The sequence below is a fragment of the Cynocephalus volans genome, chromosome 13 (assembly GCF_027409185.1).
Source record: "Cynocephalus volans isolate mCynVol1 chromosome 13, mCynVol1.pri, whole genome shotgun sequence".
Classification (NCBI taxonomy): Eukaryota; Metazoa; Chordata; class Mammalia; order Dermoptera; family Cynocephalidae; genus Cynocephalus; species Cynocephalus volans.
The window spans coordinates 31988583-32001144 of NC_084472.1; the positions used below are offsets into that span (position 1 = coordinate 31988583).

At 37.0% G+C, this 12562-nt stretch overlaps 1 protein-coding gene across 2 annotated transcripts in view; it reads left to right on the forward strand.

The window, feature by feature from the left end:
- The window catches only part of ELP2 (elongator acetyltransferase complex subunit 2), a 40525-nt gene that overhangs the window by 1916 nt on the left and 26047 nt on the right, over positions 1-12562 (forward strand). For both annotated transcript variants that reach the window (XM_063076480.1, XM_063076481.1), the window contains exons 2-8: positions 908-986; positions 4221-4291; positions 7869-8025; positions 8417-8494; positions 9837-9901; positions 10696-10762; positions 11225-11365. In XM_063076480.1, the coding sequence (XP_062932550.1) occupies positions 908-986; positions 4221-4291; positions 7869-8025; positions 8417-8494; positions 9837-9901; positions 10696-10762; positions 11225-11365 (658 nt within the window). The remainder of the gene's footprint in view (positions 1-907; positions 987-4220; positions 4292-7868; positions 8026-8416; positions 8495-9836; positions 9902-10695; positions 10763-11224; positions 11366-12562) is intronic.

Here is a 12562-nt window from a genome sequence, read left to right on the forward strand (position 1 = left end):
TGCTAGTGGGTGGTGATGACACAAAGATAATGAGTTCCATTCCAGCCCATCAAGGAATTCTCAGTATAGTGGGAGAGACAATGAACAGTAAATTGTTTTCCAGCTTCAGATAATTCATGTGTGAAATATGCACATTTGCCTCTGTGTTCCTTTTTCTCACTCCTGAGAATTCCAGTTGGTGTATAAGCTGATAGGAAGACAGTGCTGTTAGCAACAAATAAGAAAGACGTAGTTAAAATCTTCAGCAGTGGTTGAAGTAGGGAAGCTCAAGTGTGGAGTGGTGTTGGTGAAAGCAGCAGGCTGAGGGTCTGCTGGGAACCTGGAGGTAGGCCCTGCAAGGATCTGATGTGTGAGAACCTTAGTAGTTGTGATCTCGTGACCTTATGTCACTGGGGCTGAAGAACTTACCACCTGGCATGCAAATGAGCCATGAACTTGTATCCATTTAATCATGAAGTCCTCTGCTGGAAGATTTTTTGACTTTTTTTGGGTCACTGAAGCCCTCAAATTGATGCAAACATGGTAAAAGTAGACCCTGAGACATGTGGGAGCACAAGGAAGAGGCTGCTTATCTAGCCTGGGGTGTCAGGACATGCTCCTGAGGTGAAAAGGATGTGGGAGGGCACCATGGGGAGATGAGCAGAACTAGGCAGATGAAGACCTGTGAGATCAGTATAAATGAGAGCACAGGATGCCAGGAAAGTGGAGAGTTTTGAGAAATGCAGGATGATTTAGAGTGAATTGATGGCGTAAGCCATAGTTAAAAGTTTATGAACTGAGGAAGGCAAATATATGATCCCGATTCTCTTATTAGCATTGAAAACACTGAAATCTTATTTTTATTAATTTTCCAATTCCTTTGTAGGATAAATTCTAATTTTACTAACTGGTGTTTTCTTCTCTCAAGAAAAGGGTTGTTGTTACCAACCTGAATGGTCACACTGCTCGAGTCAATTGCATCCAGTGGATTTGTAAACAGGATGGCTGTAAGTTTTAATCTGATTGTTAAAGGTGATCTCAATTGTTTTCTGATAAAGTGTGGTTACTCATTTTTCTTTCATCACTTCTCTTAATTTGTAGCATTATTTTATCTGATGTTATGCAACTGGAAAATAAAAGAAAAATGGTATGCCCAGTGAAATATTTGACCTGTATTTTCACTTCTTAGCAGTTGAAGCATGGATAACACAGCAGTGCTTAGGATGAGGATAGAGGTAACCCTTGATTATGGCAAGACCTCCCCCTCCTGCCAATCCCCATTGCCATATATATATATATGTTATATGTTTATGTATAGCCTTTGACTGAAAATCTGTAAGCAGGACCTAGGCTGAGGCTGGAATACAGAATATGCAGCTTTTAGGTATGTTTTTGCCACAAACTATTGCTCCCCCCTCCCCTTAGCTGACCATTATGGGAATCTGAACCCTTGATCTTGGTACTATAACACAGTGCTCTAACCAACTGAGCTAACTGGCCAACCTGCTATCGCTTTTTTAGACAAGAAGTTGCATCTCTGTTGACCCCAGTTTGCACCTATGTAACATCTGAAAAGTAAAGGATTGGTCTAGGTTAAGGGACGCTTGGAGGTACACAAGACGTATGAGGTCAAAATTATTTTCATAATAATACTAAGAAGTATTCATTCTTATTCTTTCACAGGTGTACAGTGGAGGGCTGGCTTTTTACCTCTCAGTTGGTTAGAGTGAGGTTTTGTAACACCAAGTTCAAGTGTTCGGGACCCCGTACAGGCCAGCCATCAAAAAGGGTGCAGTGGAGTTTTCTAGTGACCACATGATGTGTGATATTGCCACAGATTAAATACAGAAGCAGATATAAAAATCTAGCTGTGTTCCAATAAAATCACATGTTAAAGAGATTTGCAGAAATTAAAATAGTCCCTCCCTTCTCATCAATTTTTGTTTTGGAAAATATTGAGAATTGTCCCTCCACAAAAAGGTTATGTTAACATATAATGGTGCTCATCATTATTTTTAAGTAAACTATTAAACAAGTATTTTTTAAATTTCTCAGTTTTAATTTCTAATATCGTTAAGATTGGTACATATATCCCATATAATCAAAAGCTCTTTGGGGTCTTTAAAAATTTTAAGAGTATAAACGAGTTCTAAGACCAAAAAGTTTGAAAATTGCTGGACTAGATTATCTGTAGGTTTTTTCCATCTCTAAGATTCTCTAATTTCTGACTTTTTAATTAACGTATTTATTGTTTTTAGATGGTGCTTCCGAAATCCTATGGAATTTCCTTAAATGTCTTAAAATATACCTGCTGTGGTATTGTTAAGGAAGGACTCTGAATTAATTTTACTTTTCATTAAACGAATAATTATCGAGAGCATTCTGAGCCAGACACAAATGCAGAATTTCCCGAATTAGTGAGACTTTGATGATTAATGAGACTTTGCTATGATTTTATCTGTGACATTTTTTAAAAGTTTAGTACGCTACTTATTTCAGTTGGTAATGCAGGGTTAGTCACATATTAGGTCAGTAAAAACCATTAAATAGTAAAAGGGATGACTGTTAGTGTGGATGTTAAAACTCAACTGTTTTACGAGAGTACTTCAAAAAGTTTATGGAAAAATATAATTAAAAGATAATACAAATGTTTCCATGAACTTTTTGATGTATCCTCATATTAATTGTCACCAAATGATATCAAAGACTACCTGACTATCAGTCTAGGGATTTGTTATAAAATATTAATTTGGGGTGTATATTTTATCTTCCCTTTAAAAGTGAGGTTACATAAAATGAATTACTTGTTTATCCCTAATCTGTAACTGATTGATTTTCTCTAAGAATAGGGCTCTTTTGCCAGATAATTCAGATAGCCTTTCTAACCCTTGTATCAGTGACATAAAATTTTAATACTATTTCGTATTCTTAAAATGTCTGATGTTTAACACATTACTTTCATGTACCTTATTGTAGTGATTCTTAACACCATATAATTAGTTGTCTTAATTTCTGTGATGCATGAAGAAATTGAAGCCAAAGATCACAGTTGGCTGGCAGCAGAGTTAGGATGTGACTGACTACGTAGACTGTCCCCCACTGCTTCTCCTAAATATCTAGCACATAGGTCAGAAAAAACAAATAAATGGAAAATCCAAACCAAAACAAAATTATGTTAGGTTATTTCATCCCTTTTTGTCAGCACCACGCTCAGCCAGTGAGCAAACCGGCCATCCCTATATGGGATCCGAACCCGCGGCCTTGGTGTTATCAGCACCACACTCTCCCGAGTGAGCTACGGGCTGGCCCCTATTTCATCCCTTTTTGATACTTATTCCTCTTTCTTCTGTTATCACTGAGAAGTTGTAAATGTTTAAAAGAGATGTTTTGAAGTATGTGTCTGATCTCAAAAATAAGTCGTATACTTGATCGCAGCAGCTGACTATAATGTCTCATGTAGTGTTATTCTTGTTAAAGTTGTTTAACCTGAATCTAATCACTGGAAAACAATCAGACAAATTCAGATTGAGGGACGTTCTTCAAAACAACTGTCCTGGACTGTCATTATCACAAAAAGGGGGGACTAGGAAACAATTTCAGGTTAAAGGAGACTAGAAAGATGTGACAACCACATGTACAACGTGTAATCCTTAAATTCTGAATCTAAAACAAAAAAAGTTGTTAGAGGTATTACTGAGACAATTTGGGAAATTTTATTTATTTGTTTGTTTATTTTGGTGGCTGGCCAGTACAGGGATCTGAACCCATGACCTTGGTGTTACCAGCACCATACTCTCCTAAGTGAGCTAACCAGTGAGCCCAACTTGGGAAATTTTAATATGGACTGTATATTACATAATAGTACTGTATTAATGTTAAAATTCTTGAGTGTGATAATTGTATTATGGTAATGTAGAAGAATTTTCCAGTTCTTAGGAGATAGATGGTAAAGTCTTTGATGATCAGAGGTTACAGTGTCTGCAACTTATTTTTAAATGATTTACCCACAGATAGAAGTGTGTGTGTGTGTGTGTGTGTGTGTGTGTGTGTGTGTGTGTGTGTGTATAGAGAGTGATATATTAAGCAAATATAGCAAAATGTTAACAGTTTCTGAATTATGAATCTAGGTAAAGGATGTAGGGATGTTCTTACATCTTTTCTGTAGCTTTGAAATTTTAAAAAATATGTTGGGCAAAGATGAAATGAACAAAAATATTTACTGAGATATAATTTTTTTTTAGCTCCTTCTACTGAATTAGTTTCTGGAGGATCTGATAATCAAGTTATTCACTGGGAAATAGAAAATAATCAGGTGGGTAGACATGTTTATAATTGTAAGAAATGACTGTTATATCTACTTTGATGTTTTGTTCATTTCCCTCATTTCTACTATGTTCTCCCTTTCCTTTTTTTTTTTTTTAAAAAAAAAGATGACCAGTAAGGGGATCTTAGTTGTTGACTGGGTGTTGTCAGCACCATGCTCTCTCAAGTAAGCTAACCAGCTATCCCTATATAGGGATCCGAACCCGTGGCCTTGGTGTTATAAGCACCAGACTCTCCCAAGTAAGCCACGGGCTGGCCCTACTATATTCTTCCTTTATGAAGTTTTCTCGTTCTTATCAGCAACCCAGATGTTGTATCTTCTTTACTTCACAGGCTCTATACCCTTCCCTCTCATTTCTGCTCCCATATTCATATGCTGTCAGTTATCTCTGAATTTCCTGTCATTTTGGAAAATTTTTCAAACTGTTCTTATATGGGCTGTTCTGTTTTCAATGATAGTAAAAGTTAATACTGCTGTGTTAATAGGACAGCTGTTGCTCTGTGAATATAGATGTGTATAATTCTGAGTGATGTTATGTGAAAGCATAGTATGGATAGGCCTCTGTTGATAGACATTTAGTTTGTTTCTAGTTGTAAACAAAGATTAAAAGTGGAAAATTAATGCATTAGATATTTGAACATCTGCTATACATGATAAGGCAGCATCCTTTAATTCATGAAGCAAACATATAGTATTGAAGGCAAAATATGCTTGAATAATTAAAATAAAAGGGTGCCTTTGTGGGTAGGTGCTCTAACTTGCTGTACCACAACCATAATGCTATGAGAGTTCAGAAGAGATTAAAGAGGTGGCCTTTGAGTTAGGTGTTCAAGTATAGGGTGATTGCCTTGGGAGAAATTAAAGGGATGAGGATTCTAGGCAGAAAAAACTAGCATTTCCTGAATAATTATTACTTGTCTGACTCCCCCCAACTCCGCTTATAAGTCTGTTAGCATTCTCAGAACTCCAAGGAACACAGTTTTGTTTTGTTTTGTTATTTATTTATTTATTTTTATTATTATTATTTTTTTTAACATTCTAAGATGATGTTGCAGAGCAGTTGGCAGGGGGAGAGGGGAAAGGGGTGGGGGATAGTGTGAGAGGAGAAGGAAGGAGGTGGGGCCGTGGTTGAGGCCTGTGGCACCCACCTCATTCTGGCAGGGGAGCCCAGGGGGCTTCTGGCAGCTGCTAGGTTGTGGCTAGGTTGGATACGTGGGGGGGGGGGTTGGGGGGGCCATGGATGAAACCCTCAGCCACCCTCCACCCTGGGAGCCTGGGGTGCTTCTGGTGGAGGCTCACTGCTCATCTCGGGTGGATGCAGACTGGGGGGGGGGGGTGCATAGCTGAGGCCCTCAGCCCCCCACTGCCTAGGCTCAGGAGCCCAGGAACACAGTTTTGGAAATGTTACTAGATAATACATTATGAGCGGTAATGCTGGAGAAGTAGAATACGAGAAGATCATGTGGAAATTTGAACACTGGCTTTAAGAGTTTGTTCTTTATTAGCAGGCATTTGGAAGTCATTGATGATTTCTAAGCACAGGAGAATGACTATCAAAAATAATTAATCTGACAGCAGTGCGCCAAATTAGAATAGGAAAAAATATGAAGAAAGGAACATGGGGTGTATTTTTGCCATCGTTTTCTTTTTTTTTAAATTTTTTAAATTTATTTTTGATTATATGTATTTATGGGGTACAGAGTTGACTCAGTATTTGTGTGCAGTATGTGATGATCAAATCAATATTATTAGCATGTTCATCATTACAAATCATAATTACTCTTTGTGTCCCTTACTCAATTACCTCAATTACTCCCTAACGTTTTTTTTTTTTTTTTTTTTTTTTTTTTTGGTGGCTGGCTGATTTGGGGATCCAAACCTGTGACCTTGGTGTTATAAGGCTGTACTCTAACCTACTGAGCTAAGTGGCCAGCGCTTGGGGTGTATTTTTGAAGGAAAAATGATTTTGGTGTTGACTAGTGGTTGTCAAAGGAGTTAGGGGGCTGGGGGGTTGGGGATCAAAAAACATGTAGTAGTTGATAATCATAAATGATAGGATTCTGTCTTGGGGCCCAAGGAGAAAGGTGCTTGTGCAAAGAGAGACAGGCCAGTAGGAGGGAATGTGTGGAACTCAGCTGTAGACATGTCATTTGAATTGCTGGCTGGATACCCAGACTTGTCTTCAGAAAGATAGGGCAGGTGTGGAAGTGGGATTTTGGAGCCACCTGGACTCTATTGAGATCACGAAGGTGGGGGAATGTAGCAAACTCAGCTCCTGTTGGGACTCATCTTGACACAGGAATCGAGAAAGGGGTATTTGAGTACTCATTTTTGAGACCTTGAGATGAGACTTGCAAGACTTTCCTCAGTGCTGCCCCAGGCTCCTCCTGTCAGTGGAAAGAATTGCAGTCCAAGCAAGCATCTGATGGCAGACAGTAGACTTAGAGAGGGGGAGAACAGAGGCCAGACAGGGAAGAGAAAAGGAAGAGGAAAGGCATAAGAGAGGAATGAGGGGAATAAAAGGTTTTAGGGGAAGGGGCTACACATTGTAGCCTTCTCAAGGAGGCTTAAATGTTCCTTCCCATATGCATTTCCATGGTACACAGGTGCTCAGTGTACAACTTGACTGATGATAAATTGAAATAATTCTAACCTGGTACAGTGAGAAGTTTGGGTCTTTGAACAGTGTGAGCATTGTTTTTTTAAAAAGCTGGTGAATTTGAGAGATTTCTTCCGTTTTGTTTGTATTTTTTTAATTCTTTGATGGTTGAACTATAACCCTGCTTAAAGATGTGAAATGAGCATTTTCAATAGACTTGATTTTTTAGGGGGTAATACATGAAAAAAAGTTTATAAATACAGAAAAGTATAAAGAAGGAAGAAGACTGTACAAAATCTGAGCAGAGTTAATTTTCTGATGAATATTGTTCCAGATCTCTAGTTATATGTATATAATTATGCATTAAAGAGATTATACTGTATCTGAGTGGTTTTTTAGAAATTTTTTTCAAGGAAGTCACAGGTTAATGATTAAAGGAAGTTAATGTACAGACCCTTATACATAAGCATTAATTACTGTCTTGAGTGGCAGAGTTCTGCTTAAGTAATTGGGAAAACAACTGAAATACTGTTTCCATGGTAATAAGCACCTGTTTATCTATATTACTTTTTTAATTGGTACAATGTATGTCTATAATGATTTATTTAATCAGTTTTCTATTAGTAATTTTAAGTGGATTGCAGTTTTTCACTATTATAAACAGTGGGTAATAAATATTCTTCTTCATTTGTCTTTTAATATTATTTGTTATACTAGTGCTATTATCTCCTCTGAATGTAGATTATTAGATGCGACATTGCTGTGTCAAAGGGGATGTGTATTTTATGTTTTGTTAATATGGTCAGACAGACTTCTTGAAAGTTTACAGTCTCTTCAACTGAGAGGACCTATTTCTGGGTCAGACCTTTTAACAGTACCTTTAATCTTGTGACTCCAGTTAAATAAAAAGTGAAACTGTCAATTCCTTTTTAATTGCAATGCTTTTATCATTCTTTCTGATTTTAGCTTTTAAATGCCGTCCACCTCCAAGGCCATGAAGGACCTGTTTATGCAGTTCATGCTGTTTATCAGAGGAGGGCGTCAGACGTTGCATTATACACGCTGGTGGTTTCTGCAGCTTCAGATTCTACTGTTCGACTCTGGTCTAAAAAGGGTTCAGAAGGTAGGTTTGGAGACATTATAATACAGATAACCGAAATAGTAATTATCAAATGAATGACATCTAGAAGAGCATACCTATAATTTTTTCAAACTTTCAAGCAGCTTTAAAACATTATAATTCTAATCTAAATAATTGTTTCTTTTGCATTTTTTCAAAATTCCTCTACACCAAGCTTTGTCAATGTAAATTCCTTCTCAGCCTTTTTATATAAATCATTTTGTTTTCTATAACCTTGTTAAAAATTGTCCATTTAGCGTTAAATGACAAGTGATGTCTCAGGATTGGCTTCTCTCATCTCCCTGCTGACACCAAGGATTGTAACTGTGCTACCCAACTTGTCTAGGTGGACAAGTTCAGTTGGTTGTTCATGGTATTTTTTATTATTTCTTAGTAACATGCCTTCAGACCTTGAACTTTGGAAATGGATTCGCTCTGGCTGTCTGCTTAGCTTTTTTGCCTAATACAGATGGTGAGTATCCTGCTAAGTATATATTAAAAGAGCAATATATTTGTATATCTCCATATGACCAGCAGTATATTTGTATATCTGCATATGTACTAAAGGTGGACCATGTATTATTTCTCTTAAAGTGACTGCCCTTTCACATCCTGCGTCCTAAAAGCTTGCCTAAGACCATTTAAAATCTTCGAACAAAAATAGTCAGTCTTTGCTGTGAAGCACATCAGTACATCATCTCCACAAAGTTAATAGCAATATGAGTCAGTCAGACTCTTTGTCTCCTCAGTTAGCTGGAGGACAAGCCAGGTGGAGAGAGGCAGAGCCTGGAAGCTGCCAGACTCTCTTGCCCTCTGCAGCAGGAGTTGCTACTCCATAATTTCATGTTGTGCTTCCACTATGTGCAAAGCCTCCCTGGGAAGAGGAGCTGCACACACAGAATTTCATTTTTTCACATCTACATTGAGGCCAAGTGACTGGAGGTTTTTTTTTTCCAGTTGATTTAAAATAAGAAAATCTTTGAAAAATACATTTAATAGCAAGGCATTTCTGTAGAAAAAGTCTTTTTTGTGTGTGTATGTCTTTTTTTTTGTGACCGGTAAGGGGATCGCAACCCTTGGCTTGGTGTCGCCCGCACCGCGCTCAGCCAGTGAGCGCACCGGCCATTCCTATATAGGATCCGAACCTGCGGTGGGAGCGCTGCTGCACTCCCAAGCACTGCACTCTCCCGAGTGTGCCACGGGCCGGCCCGAAAAAGTCTTTATTTTATCTTGCTCCAGAGTTTTACTAGGGCTGTCCTTCAGTAATGGAATTAGTTTTTTTTATCTTATTACAGAAAACTGATTTATAGCCTTACCCTTCATAGCTTTTTAACTACATATTTAATTATGTGCTCTTTTGTTTCAGTATTGATTTCTCAAACAAAATGTAAAGACCCTCTATGTAACAAATATACCATTAGATCTTTGTGCAGTAGCCATGATGCTGGGCTCTTAGTAGCTCTTTGTTACTCAGTTGGGTAACAATTTTTCGTATTGATCTTCTGGTTAACACAGTGAGAATGCTCCCTACTTGGCTCTTGAGCTTCTCTTTTCACTGCTTCTTCAGTCATCAATGACATAGAATGGAGGAAAAAGCACTCTTAGTTAATTAACAGTCAGATAACCATTGAACAGAACATTTTAGAGCATTCATTTTATTCATATAGACATTTATCAAGCACTTTTAATTTATTTGCTCGGTGGTGTAGGTAAGAGAAGTAAGGATTTTTTATCTAAAGCCTAGAATCCAGCATAGGTGATTATTGTAACATGGTGGAGTACTTACAGTGAAGCCTCTTTTTTTTTCCTCCCAGTACCAATATTAGCATGTGGAGATGATGACTGCAAAATTCACTTGTTTGCTCAACAAAATGATCAGGTAACTAATGATGTTTATTAAGAGACTAGAATTATGTTTTTCTTAATTACATGTTTTCATACAGACTATTTCCAGATTATAGAATTTTAGGGATGTTGTAATCTAAACCAAAATAATCCAGTAGAAGAATCTTTCTTCACAGTCCTCTGTTGGATGGTTTTCTACTATGTTTGAATGCCAACTAATTGCTGCCTTGGCCACCCACCCCAGAGTTGTTAGGGGGAAACGAGTCATTAGTGGGGGAGGGAGAGAAGGAAGATGTGGTGGTAGTGTTTTTTTCCTTAAAAAATTTAAATGAGATATGACAAACGTGAAGCACCTCCTGGAAGTGTGTTTGTCCTTCTTAGTTTTACCTACACTTTGAGTGGTTAAATTAGAGGACAGAAGTTCCAGAAAGGGGGTTTGTTAACTCTAGGCCCATTTATTTAATAATGAGGATACTTGTTTTTTTGCATTCTATAAGAAAGTTTAAAATGGTTGTGAATTCCAACTTTTCAGCTTTCTTTTGATATTGTATATACATATGTCATTTTACCTTGTAAACTTGTAAAGTATTTGAGATCTACAGATACTATATTGTCTGTCTACTCCAGGTTGCCCCATGAGATGATTTAGATATTACACATGATATTACATGTTGAGTTCCCAAATGAGTGTTTTATCCTATGTCTAAACAGATATTATTCCCAGTAAAAGAGCAATGTAGTAGGTCTGGCTGAGACCAAATGAAGTCCCTGATATACATGGAAGTTAAATTCTTACATCAAGCCTGATGATTTTTGTTATCTTACTAGTTTCAGAAAGTGCTTTTACTCTGTGGACATGAGGACTGGATAAGAGGCGTGGAATGGGCAGCCTTTGGTCAGTATGAAATTTTGCTAAAGCACATGTGTTAAGGACAAGTATGTGTAACCTTTCCAAGAAAGCAGCCTTAAGTTTTCTTTGTATGTTACTTTTTTTTATTGTCCCATTTAATAAAGAGGATACTTACCCCTTCCATTAACTGTCAATTGAGTGGTAGAGGATGAAACAAGTTGGATGACACTAGCTGACTTGTCCACATGCAGACATCCTTGAGAAGTTCTTTGTAGAACTTAGTAGACTGTGTTGAATATCATATCTTATAAACATTTATTAGCATTGTATGTATATTTTTCAGTGTTATTAAAATGAATATATATAGGTCAAATGAATGAAGGGTAAAGAAACAGAGTCTGATTTGGGGGGGAACTCTGGAAATATACACACTGTAAAGGAGAAAGTCTTATACCTGAATTTAAGAATGTAATATTTTTAAAATAATACAATTTATTTTTTAATTAGGTAGAGATCTTTTCCTAGCAAGCTGTTCACAAGATTGCCTGATAAGAATATGGAAGCTGTATGTAAAATCGACATCTTTAGAAACTCAGGATGGTGATAATGTAAGACTGAAGGAAAATACTTTTACTATAGGAAATGAAAGTAAGTAATAATGAAAATACTTGGTATAACAATACTTAGGTTTCCCAGCTGGTTCACTTATTTCACCACATATTTATATGAAGATTAGTTTTTTAGAGGTGTTGGATCCCTACCTGAAACTGATACTGTGCATTTTTCTTTTTTTCTTTTTATGAGCGGATGAATAGTTTTTCATATGATAAACTTACTTTTCTTCTAAACTATATTAGTAAGGTTTTAGAAAATTGCTGAAAATAGTGTTCTCAATAAATTGTTACTAAATTTTGCAGCTTTTAACATAGGAAGACCTAAAGGAATAATGTGAATTATCCATACTTTCGTTGGAGTATTTTTATAAGAGATAAGCTAAATCCTTACATTTGAGTAGTAATTTTAATTTCCTTATTTGGCATTAGGACAGTATCCCTGCATGGTAGATCCTCTTGGAAAGTTGTATTTGAATAAGGTATTTTTGGAGGTGTATGTAAATTATAAAGTTAGTCCGGGGCCGGCCCGTGGCTCACTCGGGAGAGTGTGGTGCTGATAAAGTTAGTCCTCAGTGAGCATTGTTTACCCAGGTATACTATTCTTCATTATTACTGTTAGTTATAAAGCCCATTAGAGTTGAGATTTTGGTAACATAGTTTTATAGAGAGAATCAAGAAATACTATAGCCAGCATATTATCAGTAGCTATAACCAAATATGAATAATTTTTTGTGATATTTTTATTTTATTTGTATGGTCAAAATACTATAGTTTTCTTTATTTCTGCATTTATCTTAAGGTTTCTTAAAAGGTATTTTAGGCTGTTATATTCTGATAATGAGTGAGTACAGCAAGGAGGCTAGTATGTCTGTTTTTGCTTTCTATTTGCAGTATAACAGTAGCTGTCCCAGAAAATTTAAAAACTTGAACATGTTCCTTAATATTTATTTATGACCAGATAGAGAAAAATATGGAAAACATTATCTTGAGAACTTTTTCTTTGGTAATTTTGAGCAATGGGTGAAGTTAATTAAATTGTGAATGCATGGGGCCGAGCCTGTGGCGTGCTCGGGAGAGTGCGGCGCTGGGAGCGCAGCAACGCTCCCACCGCGGGTTCGGATCCTATATAGGAATGGCCGGTGCACTCACTGGCTGAGTGCTGGTCACGAAAAAGACAAAAAAAAAAAATTGTGAATGCATGTTTTTTTGGTTGGATCTCAACAGTCATGTT